We start from the raw sequence: 12,883 nt of genomic DNA, 5'->3' as shown, positions 1-12,883 counted from the left end.
TTTAAGTATATGAGGAGTAAATAATACCTTCGTCGCGAACCTTGATTTTCTGTTCGCGAAGAATTTCCATTGAGTGGTTACACTTATTGAGTGGTTTGCTTTTTATCCAAGCAAAATTGAGTAATTATTCACTGAAAACGCAACATTGAGTGTCCATTAATAATCGAGTATCTGGAGGATCGTAGCTAATTCGATATGTGTGTTTCAAAAATAATATGCAAAGATCATGAAATTTTTTTTGTTAAATCTTAGCTCTCCCTCGAACGGGAAATGGAAACAAGTGCAATCATCTAAGGTTAGCGCAAGGAGGAAAACGAAACTCTCAAAGTCACATGTTATAAAATGCAAGGAAGAGAATATGGGTTTATGGATTGCTTGAATTTTTTTTAAGCAAAGAAACAAGCGTTGTGGTATTTCAACTTGTTTTGTAGAATTATCCGTCTGAGTGTTGGGGACAAGTATCACACCCGAGTTAAGCTGGCTCGTTAGCAAGTAATGCTGAAGTGCATTGATATGCCATAACGGTCATTCGAGGATGTCTTTCAGCATACAGCAAAAGGAACCATCTATTAAGCAGCTAGCTCAAGGAACTGCTAACCCGTTCACAAGAGCACACTTTTTCCCAAATTTGGAAAATGGCGTTATTGCATTATAAGAATGAAACTTGAAAACGTGTCCGCGGAAAGGAAGACAACAAACCAAAACAAAGGAAGCTTCCAACTTGAAAGCTTTGCGAAACACAATTTATTTTAAGTTTAACCTTTATCAATATAACTCGTTAAACTATAAAATATTCTTAACAGTTGTAGCAATGGCAAAAATTGCATCAGGAAAGTTCTATCTTTATGTCACATGGCACGGTATGGTGGAGATGCAAAGCAGTGCGATACGAAAAGCTAATGATCTCGGTCTCACTTGAGAAAGACATAATTAGCTATATTTTTTGGTTGGTTCTTTCGTAAATTATCAAAGCTGTAGCTTTATGGCTTCCCTTCCGGAAGTCAGTCTTGTTTGTCACCCAATCTTCTGAAGGAAAAGATCCCGCGAGGGCCAAAGGAACGAAAAACCTTTTATTTTGGGCTATCGAAAGAAAGCAAATTCAGCTCCTTAAATTTACACCACTTCCGGATGGTTCAAACTGATAGGTTTAAATATATGGTGCTTGGTATGAAGATTGACGTGACTAAGGAAGTATTCTCATAACATCACTTTATTTCTTAATGCTTCTTTTTAGGAAGGCCTGAAATGTAGAAATGAGAAGACATATCAAAATACGAAGATATATTTTAACAAGAAAACGCTTTGCAGATAAAATGCAGTAGTTATATCTAGTGGAATGCCGGAGTACAGCGTTTATAGATGCATATTGCGAAACACTAAGAAACAATACCCAAGAGACTCTAGCTAAAATGAAATAACAAAATAACGAATATATTATACTGGATGTGTAGTTTCCTCGCTGAACAAGGACAGAGGTACATTGTATTTAACTAGCACGTAATCTACATAGCGTTTATCATTAATTTTCAGTACTGAACTCAGTGGTAATTTGCATTCTGACTGTCACGATTCTGTTGTCATGTTTGTTGTAAATAAAGAGACAAGTTGTCTTCCTCGGTCTGTTTAATATTGATGTATTGATGTTAAATCAAACCAACGTTTACCTTTCGCGTTGCGTTTGGATTTGTATTCTTGAATATATTTCTTCTCCTTTTCTACTTTTGACCTGCGTGTTGCGTTTGCCCACCTATCCGCCCAAGCTACGAAAAAACAAAAATACGAGAAAGCAAAATATTGATGGAAAATTAATACCAAGTAGCTGTTTCTTTATCGTGCATTTGATAGTTTCAGCCACACCTCAGTTACACCTTAAAGAAGTGTCTCTAACGAGGAATAATGCAAATCGCTCGAAATCAATGGTTAAAAGGCCCTCATAATAAGCTAAAAATGCCACATCGCTTATGTTTACAGGGAAGCTTTTTGTAATACTAACATTGTTTTGTTATTTAAATGTGAAAAAACAAAAACAAAAACAAAACAAAAGTACTCTTTGTTTCACCAGCCAATAGTTCTCCGGTTGTCACATTAATGACAATAGGTGACGCCACTGATTTCTTTGCAATACATTATTTGCATTTTCTTAAAAGATACCAAAAATGAGTCGTGTTTGTATGTATTCTGTATATCTAGCCTTTTTTCCTTAGGTCTTGTTGTTCAAGCAGTAGTTGTAGGATAGATAACTAAATGTCAAGGATGACTCAGTTTAATACTTGAAGTCTTGACCTTTTCTCCGAAACACCTTATTACTTCCTTTGTTTGCCATTATGTCTTAAAGGAATTATTAAAAGAATATCTGAAGACCAAAATGACCGCAAAAATGAGAAAAAGACGAGAGTTTTAACCATGCACGCTAAAATAGCTTAGACTACATTCGTTTCACTCACGTCTTAACGCCAGTTATGATCTAAGTTCTTTGCAACAATGTTTAACAAAACAATAATGTTAATGAATTCGGTTTATCCTGATATCCGGAAAAAATAAGGTTGTTAGTCTCGGCCTTCGGCTTCGGCGTCAGCTTATAATATTTACCTCGCCCTTGGTTATTCTGGATATCATTAAAACCCTCTTCCAATGAAATTGTGTAAAGCTGGACTTGGCTACTCACTGGGCCCATTTATTCAAAGGACGTATAACATTGTCCACTGGATAAATCACCACCCAGTGAATAACGTAGTATGTGTTCTTATAAGCCGGAGTATCCAGTTAGTAATGTTATCCGTCCATTGAATAGCTTGTCCTGAATGGGTACAACCAGTAAATTAAGGGTTTAACGGGATTTCCCAAGATAAAAACTGTCCGGCTAGGAGCTTCAAACAGTTTAACGCTTATTCTTTAAGCCGCGAAGAGGAACCGTAAAACAGGACTTGGTCTTACTGCAAACACGTGGACTTTAGGTTAGGGTTGGGAATGCTGCTTGAACTACTTATTAATCTGGTTTTGTTAACAGTTATAATATATTTACCATCTTCTGGTTGGTCTTTCACTGGTGGGACGAGATTGGCAGCTGCAAAGTAAAAACGATGGAATACTGTAGTGATCGATTAGTTGCAATACATAACCAGACAATGTCGTTACTGAAGAATTGAAGAATTATTCTAAGTAGCCATATGTTTTAACTTTTTTTATTATATGGCTTGTGTTTGTAGGCGATATAACGCGCGCTCTGATTGGTTAATTGTCACTGAATTGTAGGGCATTATTCTCCCGTAATGCCCACGGGCCGATTACGGATTATGCAAATTAGGAAGAGCCCGGCTCGGAAAATTCAAGCGCATTGAAACGATCAAAGCCGATTAAAAACAGTAAGAGAAGTAAATTTAATTCCGAGTAGCTAAAAGTTTAGGGATTTTTCCTTAATAAAATTTACATAGAAGTCGTTTTTGACTTACCGGTAACCTTGGCGAGCACTAGTGAAAAACAATCAAAGTTTGCCGAGTGTCGAGTAAAGCTAAAATCGCTAAGTGAAAGACACCATCGGCAGATGTGTCACGTATCCTGAGCAGAAAACCACGAAGAAACTTATAAGTTATCATCTTAGTCACAATAATTACCGAAATATTGAACTCCGTTTCAGTTCTCATCAAATAGATTCCCTCGCTTCAACACAAGCAAGTGAAAATCAGCTTCCAGGATCATCAGGTGTAAACAATCGGGCGGTTTCTGTCGGTAGCAGTGTTTCTGATACCTGCAGGAAGTTTTAGACGCTCACAAGGCTTGAAAAGTTCATTCATAAGTCCCAGAATTAAGAAGGCCAAGATATGTTGTCGAAAGCGAATGCGAAGATCGAGTTATTCTGAGCAGTGCATTCTGAAGCATTAGTATTTTCTTTCACCGAAAGACCGTTGGTTTGGACCATTTTGAAGCACTTTCTGTCTTTTCTATATGCGTTGACGTTTCGCCACAAAAGTTGGAAAAACTCCCCCATCAAGTTGTGGCTCCACGATACTAAAATACCTTTTTGAGGGCTGTGACAATCATTTTTCCCGTAAAGAATTACAGTAGTGAAGTTCACTGACTGTGTAGTTTTGCCCTGGGTTTGAGACGATGAATGAATCGGTAAACGCGCGCACCGCCGGATGTACATTGACGACTTCCGCTCGAATAATTCCTTTTCCTTTAATTCGTGAGCCATATAATAAACAACTTAATAACCTCGACCGTTCGGTCGTTACGGGAAAATCTCAAACCTCGGCCTACCGTATTGACCTCGCTATCGCTCGGTCAATACGGCAAGGCCTCAGTTTGAGATTTTCCCGTAACGACCTCACTCTCGGTTATTAAGTAGTTATTAATCCACTCATACATCATCTTTCTAATATTTTTCTGAAAAAGCGTTATGAAATAACAGTCACCCACTTCAGTCGATTTGTTTATATCTAGTAGCTCAATTATCATCGATAATAAACCATCCCCTCAAAAATTCTTGAGAGAAATAAGATTGTCCTTTAGTTTTCAGTATTTGTTGTCCCAAAATTCCCCTGAAAAAAGATTTAGAAAGATAATGAGCTCGTTTAACTGCTTCCAAAAAAACCGACTAAATAATCAAGTTCCCACAGGATTCTAAACCTCTGCCGAATCGTCGCAATAGACCATTTTACAGTTGTCTGCTCGGTGACCTGGCCTTTGGATGACAGCGAGGCTGGAGTTGAGCTTGTTTTGATACAGACCTCACTGCTTTTGTCATGTAAATGCACCTAGTTAGCATCAGAACAACTTGTTTTACACAACAAAAGCAGTGAGGTCTGTATCAAAACAAGGTCAACTCCAGCCTCGCTACCATCCAAAGGCCAGGTCACTGAGCAGACAACTGTAAATGGTCTATTTGCAAACTGCACTACTTTACTTTGAGTTCCACTATTCTTTCAGCTATTTCGGCCTCTGCGATCGCCGAAAGAAAATTTCAGCGAGTTTTGCGATCGGTATGGAAACAACTCGTCGGCGTTGTGTGTCAATAGGTGTCTCAATACAGTTGTAACTTGACCATACCTAGAATTCTAAATCAGCTTTTTACCAATCTTTCCTTGATCGAATGGGCTTGAAAATTACAGTAGTTATCGGAAAAAGATTGAGGTTTGGCATAATGTGTTTTTAGGGCAAGCGATATTTACATCGAAACAATGAGAAAAATGACTCAAAATCGTTAAAACTTGAATCTCGCACGAACCACATCAGTTGCTTTAAAAAGGCTAATGCTAGCTTTCATGTGACGTCATCAGATTCAAAAATTTAACACTACCTATCCTCCTGACGTTTTAGTTCCATCGGATAAAAGACCCTGTACAGAGTTCTTCTTTTTGTAATAGGGCACGTTTGAATTTCCAAACTTTTGAGCTACGTGATTAAAATGGCGGCCCGAGAAGATCGCGACAACGGAAATCAAGAAAACTTCCATGACGTCAAAACATAACTTCAAAGTACATTTTGGCACTACAACAAATTTCATCTGCCGGTCCATTTTCTATTAATTTGCAAAGAGTATGGTTGGAAATGTTTTTTTAATGGACCTCTTTACCGAAATCAAGCAATATCAACAATTTTCGAATTTTTCATATCGTCAAAAAACCATCTCCATTGATTAATTTATCATGCTGAATTTAGCTAGTACGCGACGTTCCATTAGAATTCGTTGCAAACTGATAAAAATTTTGGGACCCCAAACTGCAAATTTTAGCAAAGAACTGTATATAAGAGGGCAACCGTTGCTGACGTGTGGCAGGCAATCGTAGCGAGTCTCGGAAAAACAGTGGTAAGCCACCTTTAAAAAGCAGCTTAATAATTAAAAGACAGACAAGAAATGATGAAGGTAACTGAACAATTATCCGTGCTCCATAATTAATGACGTAGAAATCGTCCGCGTGTACAAATGGTCCGTTGATCATATCAAGTTTCTTGTGGCCTAAACCTCAATCAAGTTAAATTTGGAAAGAACTGATATACACGGAAAATAGTTCTCTTACCTTCATCTTTGTTGGTGACAGGACAAATTCCTTTGTAAAACAACATATTTGTTTTCAGAATCAGATGAATAAGTGCGGAGTGAGAAGGACTTGAATCTACTGTACTGTATCTACCATACTTTATGCCGTGTTCAGTAAATTAGCAAGATGACATCAATTCAAGTTGAGCTGTGTGCTTTCTTTAAGACACTAGCTATTTTGTTGAAAATAAATTCTCAAGCTCATTAATAATTCATAAAGTTTAAACAAAGGAAATCATGACGGTGACAGTGTTTTGATATCTAATCTTAATTTGCATAGATTTAAACGATTTTATCTGACCGTTTTCTCCTTAGTTTTAGTTTCAATTGAGAAGATATATCAAACACGATGATTATGACGGCTACGACAATGATCGTGTTTATAATGTTGATCATGACGATAACGATGATGAGGTAGCTGCCGTAGTTAATTGCAGTGTCGCATAAATAATTCAAGTCTAATTACCTCTGCATTTGAAGACTGCCACTCTCATGCACAAATCGTCGGTTGCTGACTCCAAAGGGATAAATCGAATGTAGCGTACACTGATGGCGGGATTAAGGTGATTGTCCACTCGAGTGTTTTGATCACTATTACCATCCATGATCTGCAGGCAAAATTCATTTTGGGAAAATTGGCACAAAAAAACATCACGACTGTCTAAGACGAATCACTGACATGCCGGTGTACAGGAATCTTTTCTTACGCCTTCAGTAAATAAGGGTACAACAGGAAAGGCCAGACCAAAAATACTTTCCCTGTGGGTCAAGATATACCGTAAAATTCTGATGATAAGTCCTGGACTTATATTTGTTCAGAAGTTATTTTGGGGGGTATAATCGGAAGGAGTTCTGTGCTTTGAAATATACTGTTTGGATTTATTTGGAAAGAATATCGCGTTTGAAAAATTCTAGGTGCTATAAATCAGAATTTAAAGTTATATATCTTTTAATCAGAGCTAAGTCAAAACATAATTCCATGGACTTATATTTGAGGGGAGTCTTCGTATCGGAAAAAAAAGTTTCGTCTGAGGTCCCGGGGTTCCAGGATAGAACTTACCGGAACGCTAGGGGCCGGGCGTATTATTTTTCAATTAGTCGGGTCCTTCTGCAAGGATCATCACTTTTGACTTGTAACATTTTCATGTTTAACGCTTTGCGCCAAGCTTCCGAGAGAGTGAGGCAGTGACAGTGTCAGGCCGGGGGGAGGGGGGTACTGCCATATACGGACTACATAGGTAGGTGCCGCCGTGAAGGTTATGGTTTTCAAGCAGTTTACTCTATATAAATCAGAGCGTTTGGGTCTAGAATAGGGTATCATTTTTCACAAGACTGACTAGTTGGGTGAAGATTTTATCTAGACTAAGGAAACCAGGAATTGCCACTCAAAAATATAAAAAAATCAAATCGGCAAGTTTAAATTTACGCAAATCAGCCTCAACAGTGTCGATAGATGGGGGATTTGGGGAGTTTACTCTAGTATAGGGTAGCAAAATTCAGCTGAACTAGCTCTGGTATAGGTTAAGGGTTCCAGGGTCCCAGCGGCTCATCCCCACCCAGAAACTTCCAAAGTACCCCCCCGGGGTGTCAGGACAGTGCACGGACACTGGATGGCTAGCCCCGAACCATGGGACCCTTGCGTAATATTTTCGCATCAGCTCTCTGAGTATTAACTTGAATGTATTATTTCGCGTAATCTGTATATTTACCAGACCGTTTTCTCTGCTGATTGATTGTCTGAGTGATTGCTTTCATTTTCAGGACAAACAATCTCAAATTTACAAAGCGTTGCAAATCATAACAAAATAAATGAGAACTGGTATGTAAACGATATTTCGTACATTGTTTAATCTTACCTAGTAACAGCTGTGACTTACCTTACCATAGCTGAACCAGGTTAAACCATCCACGCTACAATTGATACTGAACTTGGTAACAAAATTTGGGTAGTAGTATTGCCCTTGAGTTTCAACCAGTCCGATAGTGGTGACTTGGCCAAGATCAAGCTGAAGGTACTGGTTCTTATCTTTAGCTACAGCTTTGGCATGATCAGGGCACCAGGCTCCTAGCAATAATAAGCCAAGTATATTCTGTCAGTGCTCTTTTGGTATTTATGTCATCTTGGAGAAAGCAAGGAAGGAAAAGGTATTACTGGAGGAATCGACTTTAGAGTTAGGTAGCCCATCCTTAAGTATCTATCCTCTCGTAATTTCCTGTTTGATCTTAAAGATTCTCTGCATAGCTTATGATTCGCCACGTAAACGGTGCAAAGCACGCGTGAAACTACTTACGGAATTTTCAAACATAGCAAATCGATGAAATCCTTATCACAATCTAGCAAAATGGTCGTTTAACATCGTTCATATCAGCAATCTAAATCGAAAGTTTGCTTGCAAAACTTGAAAATTCACTTGAGATGAAAGTTTTAAGAATAGCTGGCGAAGGATCCACCTGAAATTATACTATGTGCGCTGGACTGTTGTGAATGAATGTTTTCTTGCACAAAGACGTTCTCCCGAATATTTGTGGAGTTGCTAGATTGAATATCACTTGATGCTGCTGCTGATGAACCCGTATACGTAGTATTCATTTCTCCCAATGCCGGGCGAAGATCGACTTGACCGTCAGGTTATAGATTGATGAAATTTCTGATTGCTGTTGATTGCTAAGGACATGTCCTGAAACTGCCCGAACGTCGAACGTCAGTAAGTTTTTCCTTACGTTTAAAACTTTCAAGCCAAATGTCTTAGCCTTCTTCGTATTTACTGCTCCGTCGTCTTCTTATATTCTCAGGCTTTCCGATTCAGAAACACTGGTGAAACGCGAGTTTACGCAGGTCATTTTATTTTTGATTGGGTCACGCATTATTAACTCGGTAGGGAGTAAATAATGCTCAGTTAGTCAGAGATAGAAAACCAATCAGATTGCTTGAAACACCAAGATCATTGAGTGTGTATATACTAATAATTCATCTACAATGTTGACGGGAAAAAGGGAGCTACCTCTTCCCTTTGTGTTATTAATTTGACCCATAGAAGGCATGTGGTCAATCCTGGACTGTGTTATATCTGCTTCAGTTGGTCCTTCTGCGTAAGATGACGAGGCGTCGAAATGAGCATCCGGCAGTTTCACGATTTCGTATCCGTTACCACAATCTGTTAAGATGAGACGCATGTAGCGAATTCAATTAAAACATAATACAGAAAGACAGAGTGAAAGGGGGGTGGGATTGGGTGAGATTGCAAAATTCTTTTATAACCCTGATGGTAATATGATACCACACTATAACAGATATTACCATCTCTCTTTACATCCTTCTTGAATAGCATCTTTATTACTAATCGATCAAGGGACTGCCGCTCCCATTGTACTCTTCCATTGCACACAATGGTCTTTTTAAAACAAGTCCCAAACCTTTTGCAGAATCGACAAATTTTACATTTTAGGGGTGACAGGTTAAAAACGTCTTTGGGTAATTTTCTAGTATGGCGAAAATCAATATCGAAAATTTTTAGTAGTATACCAGAATCAGGATACTTAATGTTTTCAGCCGCCGTTTCATTGTTTTGGAACACCAATATGGCTGCCATGACGTCTTGTACGTACACTCGATTCGAAGCTTTTGTCCGCCGTTTATCGGTGAGTTATTCCATACTTATCCTATGTGCTGTTGATAAACCACTTACTTTTTGGATCTGGGGATCCATGTACAACAACTCCGCTTTGTTGAGGAGGCACTTGTGGTTCACCAGGTGGCGGTTGTGGTTGTTGGGGTTGGGTTTGTGGTTGGGGTTGTGGTTGTGGTTGGGGTGGTTGTTGGCGTTGCGGTTGTGGTTGTGGTTTAGGTTGTGGGAAAGTTTGTTGTTTTGGAGGGACAGTGGTTGGATTTATATCTACAAGAAAGGTAGAGGATACTTATTAGTACGGGAATTGACAGATGTGTTCTTTGATTCTGAAGATCACTAAAAATAGCAGGGAATATAAAAGTGACAAGAATCAATTCTATTGGTCAATTCTATTGGTCTGAAAGGAGTTTAGATCGGTCATAGGGATTTCGTATGATACATCTCGTTGTTCCTTTATTGCAGCAGATCAAAAAAATGATTTTCATGATGTTAAGCATTCTAAAGCGTTCTCTGACCCTCAAAAGAGCTATTCAAAGAAAACAATCTTATTCCACAAAAGCAATTTTATTTGTGCAATATTGTTTGGAAGAGAGAAAAAGATCCTAGAATAAACTACCAATGGTTATCTCTTTTTACTAATGACATGAAAAAAAAAAAAAATCATCTGTTAAACCAATAGCAACTGAGTGGAGATGCAGAAGCAGCAGCAGTTCAATTGAATAGCACGAGAAGAGATACTCCTTTGCGTACTGCAAAACTTCGGTTGAAAAACTAAATTAAATATACCGCAATTTATACCATGCCATAGAAAATCATGACAACCAATCAGAATCGACTGTATTACACCTAACCTTCCCATAGTGCGCCACGCGACTGTTGCATTGATTGTGTTGGCCACTGTATTTTATATGGCATGGTATAAAATAGTTATGTAACGCTCTCTCGTGCTATACCATGGAATGTCTCGCCTAAAGGCTTGTGTGTATACCGTGGGATATTCCATGGTATACCACTCGAAACGTGGCTTAACTAGCATGTAAACTATATTTGGCTTATGAAGCCTCCTCAGTCACAAGTCATAGACATTTGATAAATCCGTTTTTCTGAGTTTTTAAACTCTTTTCCTGGCCGCGGTAATTTCTTCGTTTCTTTACTCCATGTAGCTTATGCAGTTGTCATTTTTGTGAGGTTTTTTCTAGTTGCTTATCGTTTTAAGTATGAATAATTATAAACATGACATCATGATCCCAAGAATAAATAGTTAAGTAATCACTTCACTTTTTGCCATGACCCCTTAGGAGTAATTGGTAGATAATCAGTGAGATGGCAGTGACAGTCCAAATCAAACAGTGGGACAGGTTCCACAAAATAGATAAGAATTCACCCTGTCGCAGAGTTATGGAACTTTGTGTATTTGAGCTTGATTTGTTCATGATGTCCCTATAAAGTGTAACTATTAAACCTTATTTGTCAACTTTTGTGGACTGCTGCCACAGATTAAACTAATCTTCCATTTATCCGCTCTTTGAAAATAAACCTATGAAACATTTTGGAAAACTTTTTCAGAGGTAATCAGGGACTGATCCCAAGCTGACTGCATGATTATATGATATCATAAAACGCAGTCAATATGTTCCTCTGGGAATGAAAATATTCAGCAGCCAGGAATAATGCAATACATACGATGGAACGCTTGTATTTGATCCCTCTGAGTTCTGTTTGTTTTTACGTGATGTTTTAGACCGTCCTATAACGATTTCAACGAATCTAGTTTCACTGATTTCCTCTCAATACTAGGATTATGCTATCAAACCTGTTATTTACGGCCTACAACATTACATGATCTTAAGTATGCAACATTCCCTCATAAACTCTTATACCTACGGTCTTTCTCATCAACCCTTGGTGTAATTAATTCCGTGGATCAGTATAAGTAACCGTGAGATGCAAGTGCAATAGGCCTTTTCGGGGTTAGTTTTTCTCATGTACATTACAATGTCATCCAACGTAGATGCGTAAATTGCCTCACATACATGCTAGATTATACTGTAATGTAAATGAGAAAAGTTAGCCATGAAAACCCATATTAAGGATTTACATTGCGAGAATTCTTTCAAATGACTGCAATTTGAAAAAAATTAAATACTTCTCGAGTATTGTAAATCCTTATTTGACGGATAAAATATGAGTATAATCCTTTAGTTTATTTAAAGTTGATGCAGTTCTGAAGAACTCTGACTGATTCCTTTACTGACGTCAGTTGAGACTGTTTTTGGAAAAGCTCTCATCGTTCAAGTTGTACATAAAAGATAAAGGCAATTGTAAGTTAATGTACATGTGTCACAAGTCTAAAATGTAGACAACGAGTTACCTCGTGCCCCTGTTTCAAACTGAGTCTTCGTGCAAAACGTTTCATTTAAAAATAAGTGTGATTTGCATGAAAATGAACTTGTAGGCGGAACTCGTTTTCATGAGAACGGTCTCGCGCGACACAGAGGCAAAAGGCAACTCGGAAATGGCCTATTGGTGTCAATATAAACCTACCAGCGGTCTATCACGAATGTCGCTCTCTTATCGACTACGATGCTCACTTTCTATTCTTTTGTAGATAGCGAGTAACTTGGTACTGTGCTATTGTTAAAGAAGAAGATCGCTCCAATTTTTTTTTCTTTTTTTGTCAACGCAAATACAATCTTGCATTAAATTTAGCTACTCACCGAGGTTTCAGCCTCTACAGTGCAGGTTTTTCTAATGAAATCCGTCTCCAAAGAATCCCAAAATTTCCTCAACTTTGCCGCCATTTTGAACAGTACTCAGCAGCCAGGCCGCGTTTTCGGGACGTCATTCCGTCCAAGGTATTTCCCACAAGCCTTTTAGCCACAACTCTGGGTTATTCCTGCTCTTGAGCCGTATTATTTCGAGCCAAACGTGCTCCAAACTCCGAAAATTATAGCAGTGAATCGAAGATAGTAAAGTGGTTAATCGGTTGGAAAAATACATTTTGCTGACCTTGTGACAACCTCATTCCCAGGTTTTCTCTTCTCTGCCTCCCTTGTTGTTGGGAGAAAGACCCTGGTTTCGGCTGGCCACGTGACCACCCAGAATCTGGGTGGTAAAAACATCTGTTGGGCGGGAGGGATTGCAGAGTTTTTTTATTGTTGCTGTGACAAACTTTGTGGGTTTCAAATCGTCGAGCAGTAGCTAAAAAGTACCCGCTTTA

The 12,883-nt window shown here is 38.5% G+C and overlaps 1 protein-coding gene across 1 annotated transcript in view; it reads right to left on the bottom strand.

Moving 5' to 3' along the window:
• Positions 1-615: 615 nt before the first annotated feature.
• LOC145492323 (coadhesin-like) overlaps positions 616-12,883 on the bottom strand; it is a 20,999-nt gene continuing 8,731 nt past the window's right edge. Inside the window, exons 6-12 of the mRNA XM_081471753.1 lie at positions 9,724-9,930; positions 9,040-9,192; positions 7,915-8,102; positions 6,504-6,645; positions 3,023-3,064; positions 1,665-1,760; positions 616-1,240 (exon numbers count right to left, since the gene is read on the bottom strand). Coding sequence (XP_081327879.1) covers positions 1,218-1,240; positions 1,665-1,760; positions 3,023-3,064; positions 6,504-6,645; positions 7,915-8,102; positions 9,040-9,192; positions 9,724-9,930 — 851 coding nt within the window. The 3' untranslated portion in view covers positions 616-1,217. The remainder of the gene's footprint in view (positions 1,241-1,664; positions 1,761-3,022; positions 3,065-6,503; positions 6,646-7,914; positions 8,103-9,039; positions 9,193-9,723; positions 9,931-12,883) is intronic.

The sequence above is a fragment of the Orbicella franksi genome, chromosome 7 (genome assembly GCF_964199315.1).
Source record: "Orbicella franksi chromosome 7, jaOrbFran1.1, whole genome shotgun sequence".
NCBI classification, from domain to species: Eukaryota; Metazoa; Cnidaria; class Anthozoa; order Scleractinia; family Merulinidae; genus Orbicella; species Orbicella franksi.
The sequence above is the reverse complement of the archived record's forward strand: the minus strand, read 5'-3'. Positions and strand labels throughout refer to the sequence as shown.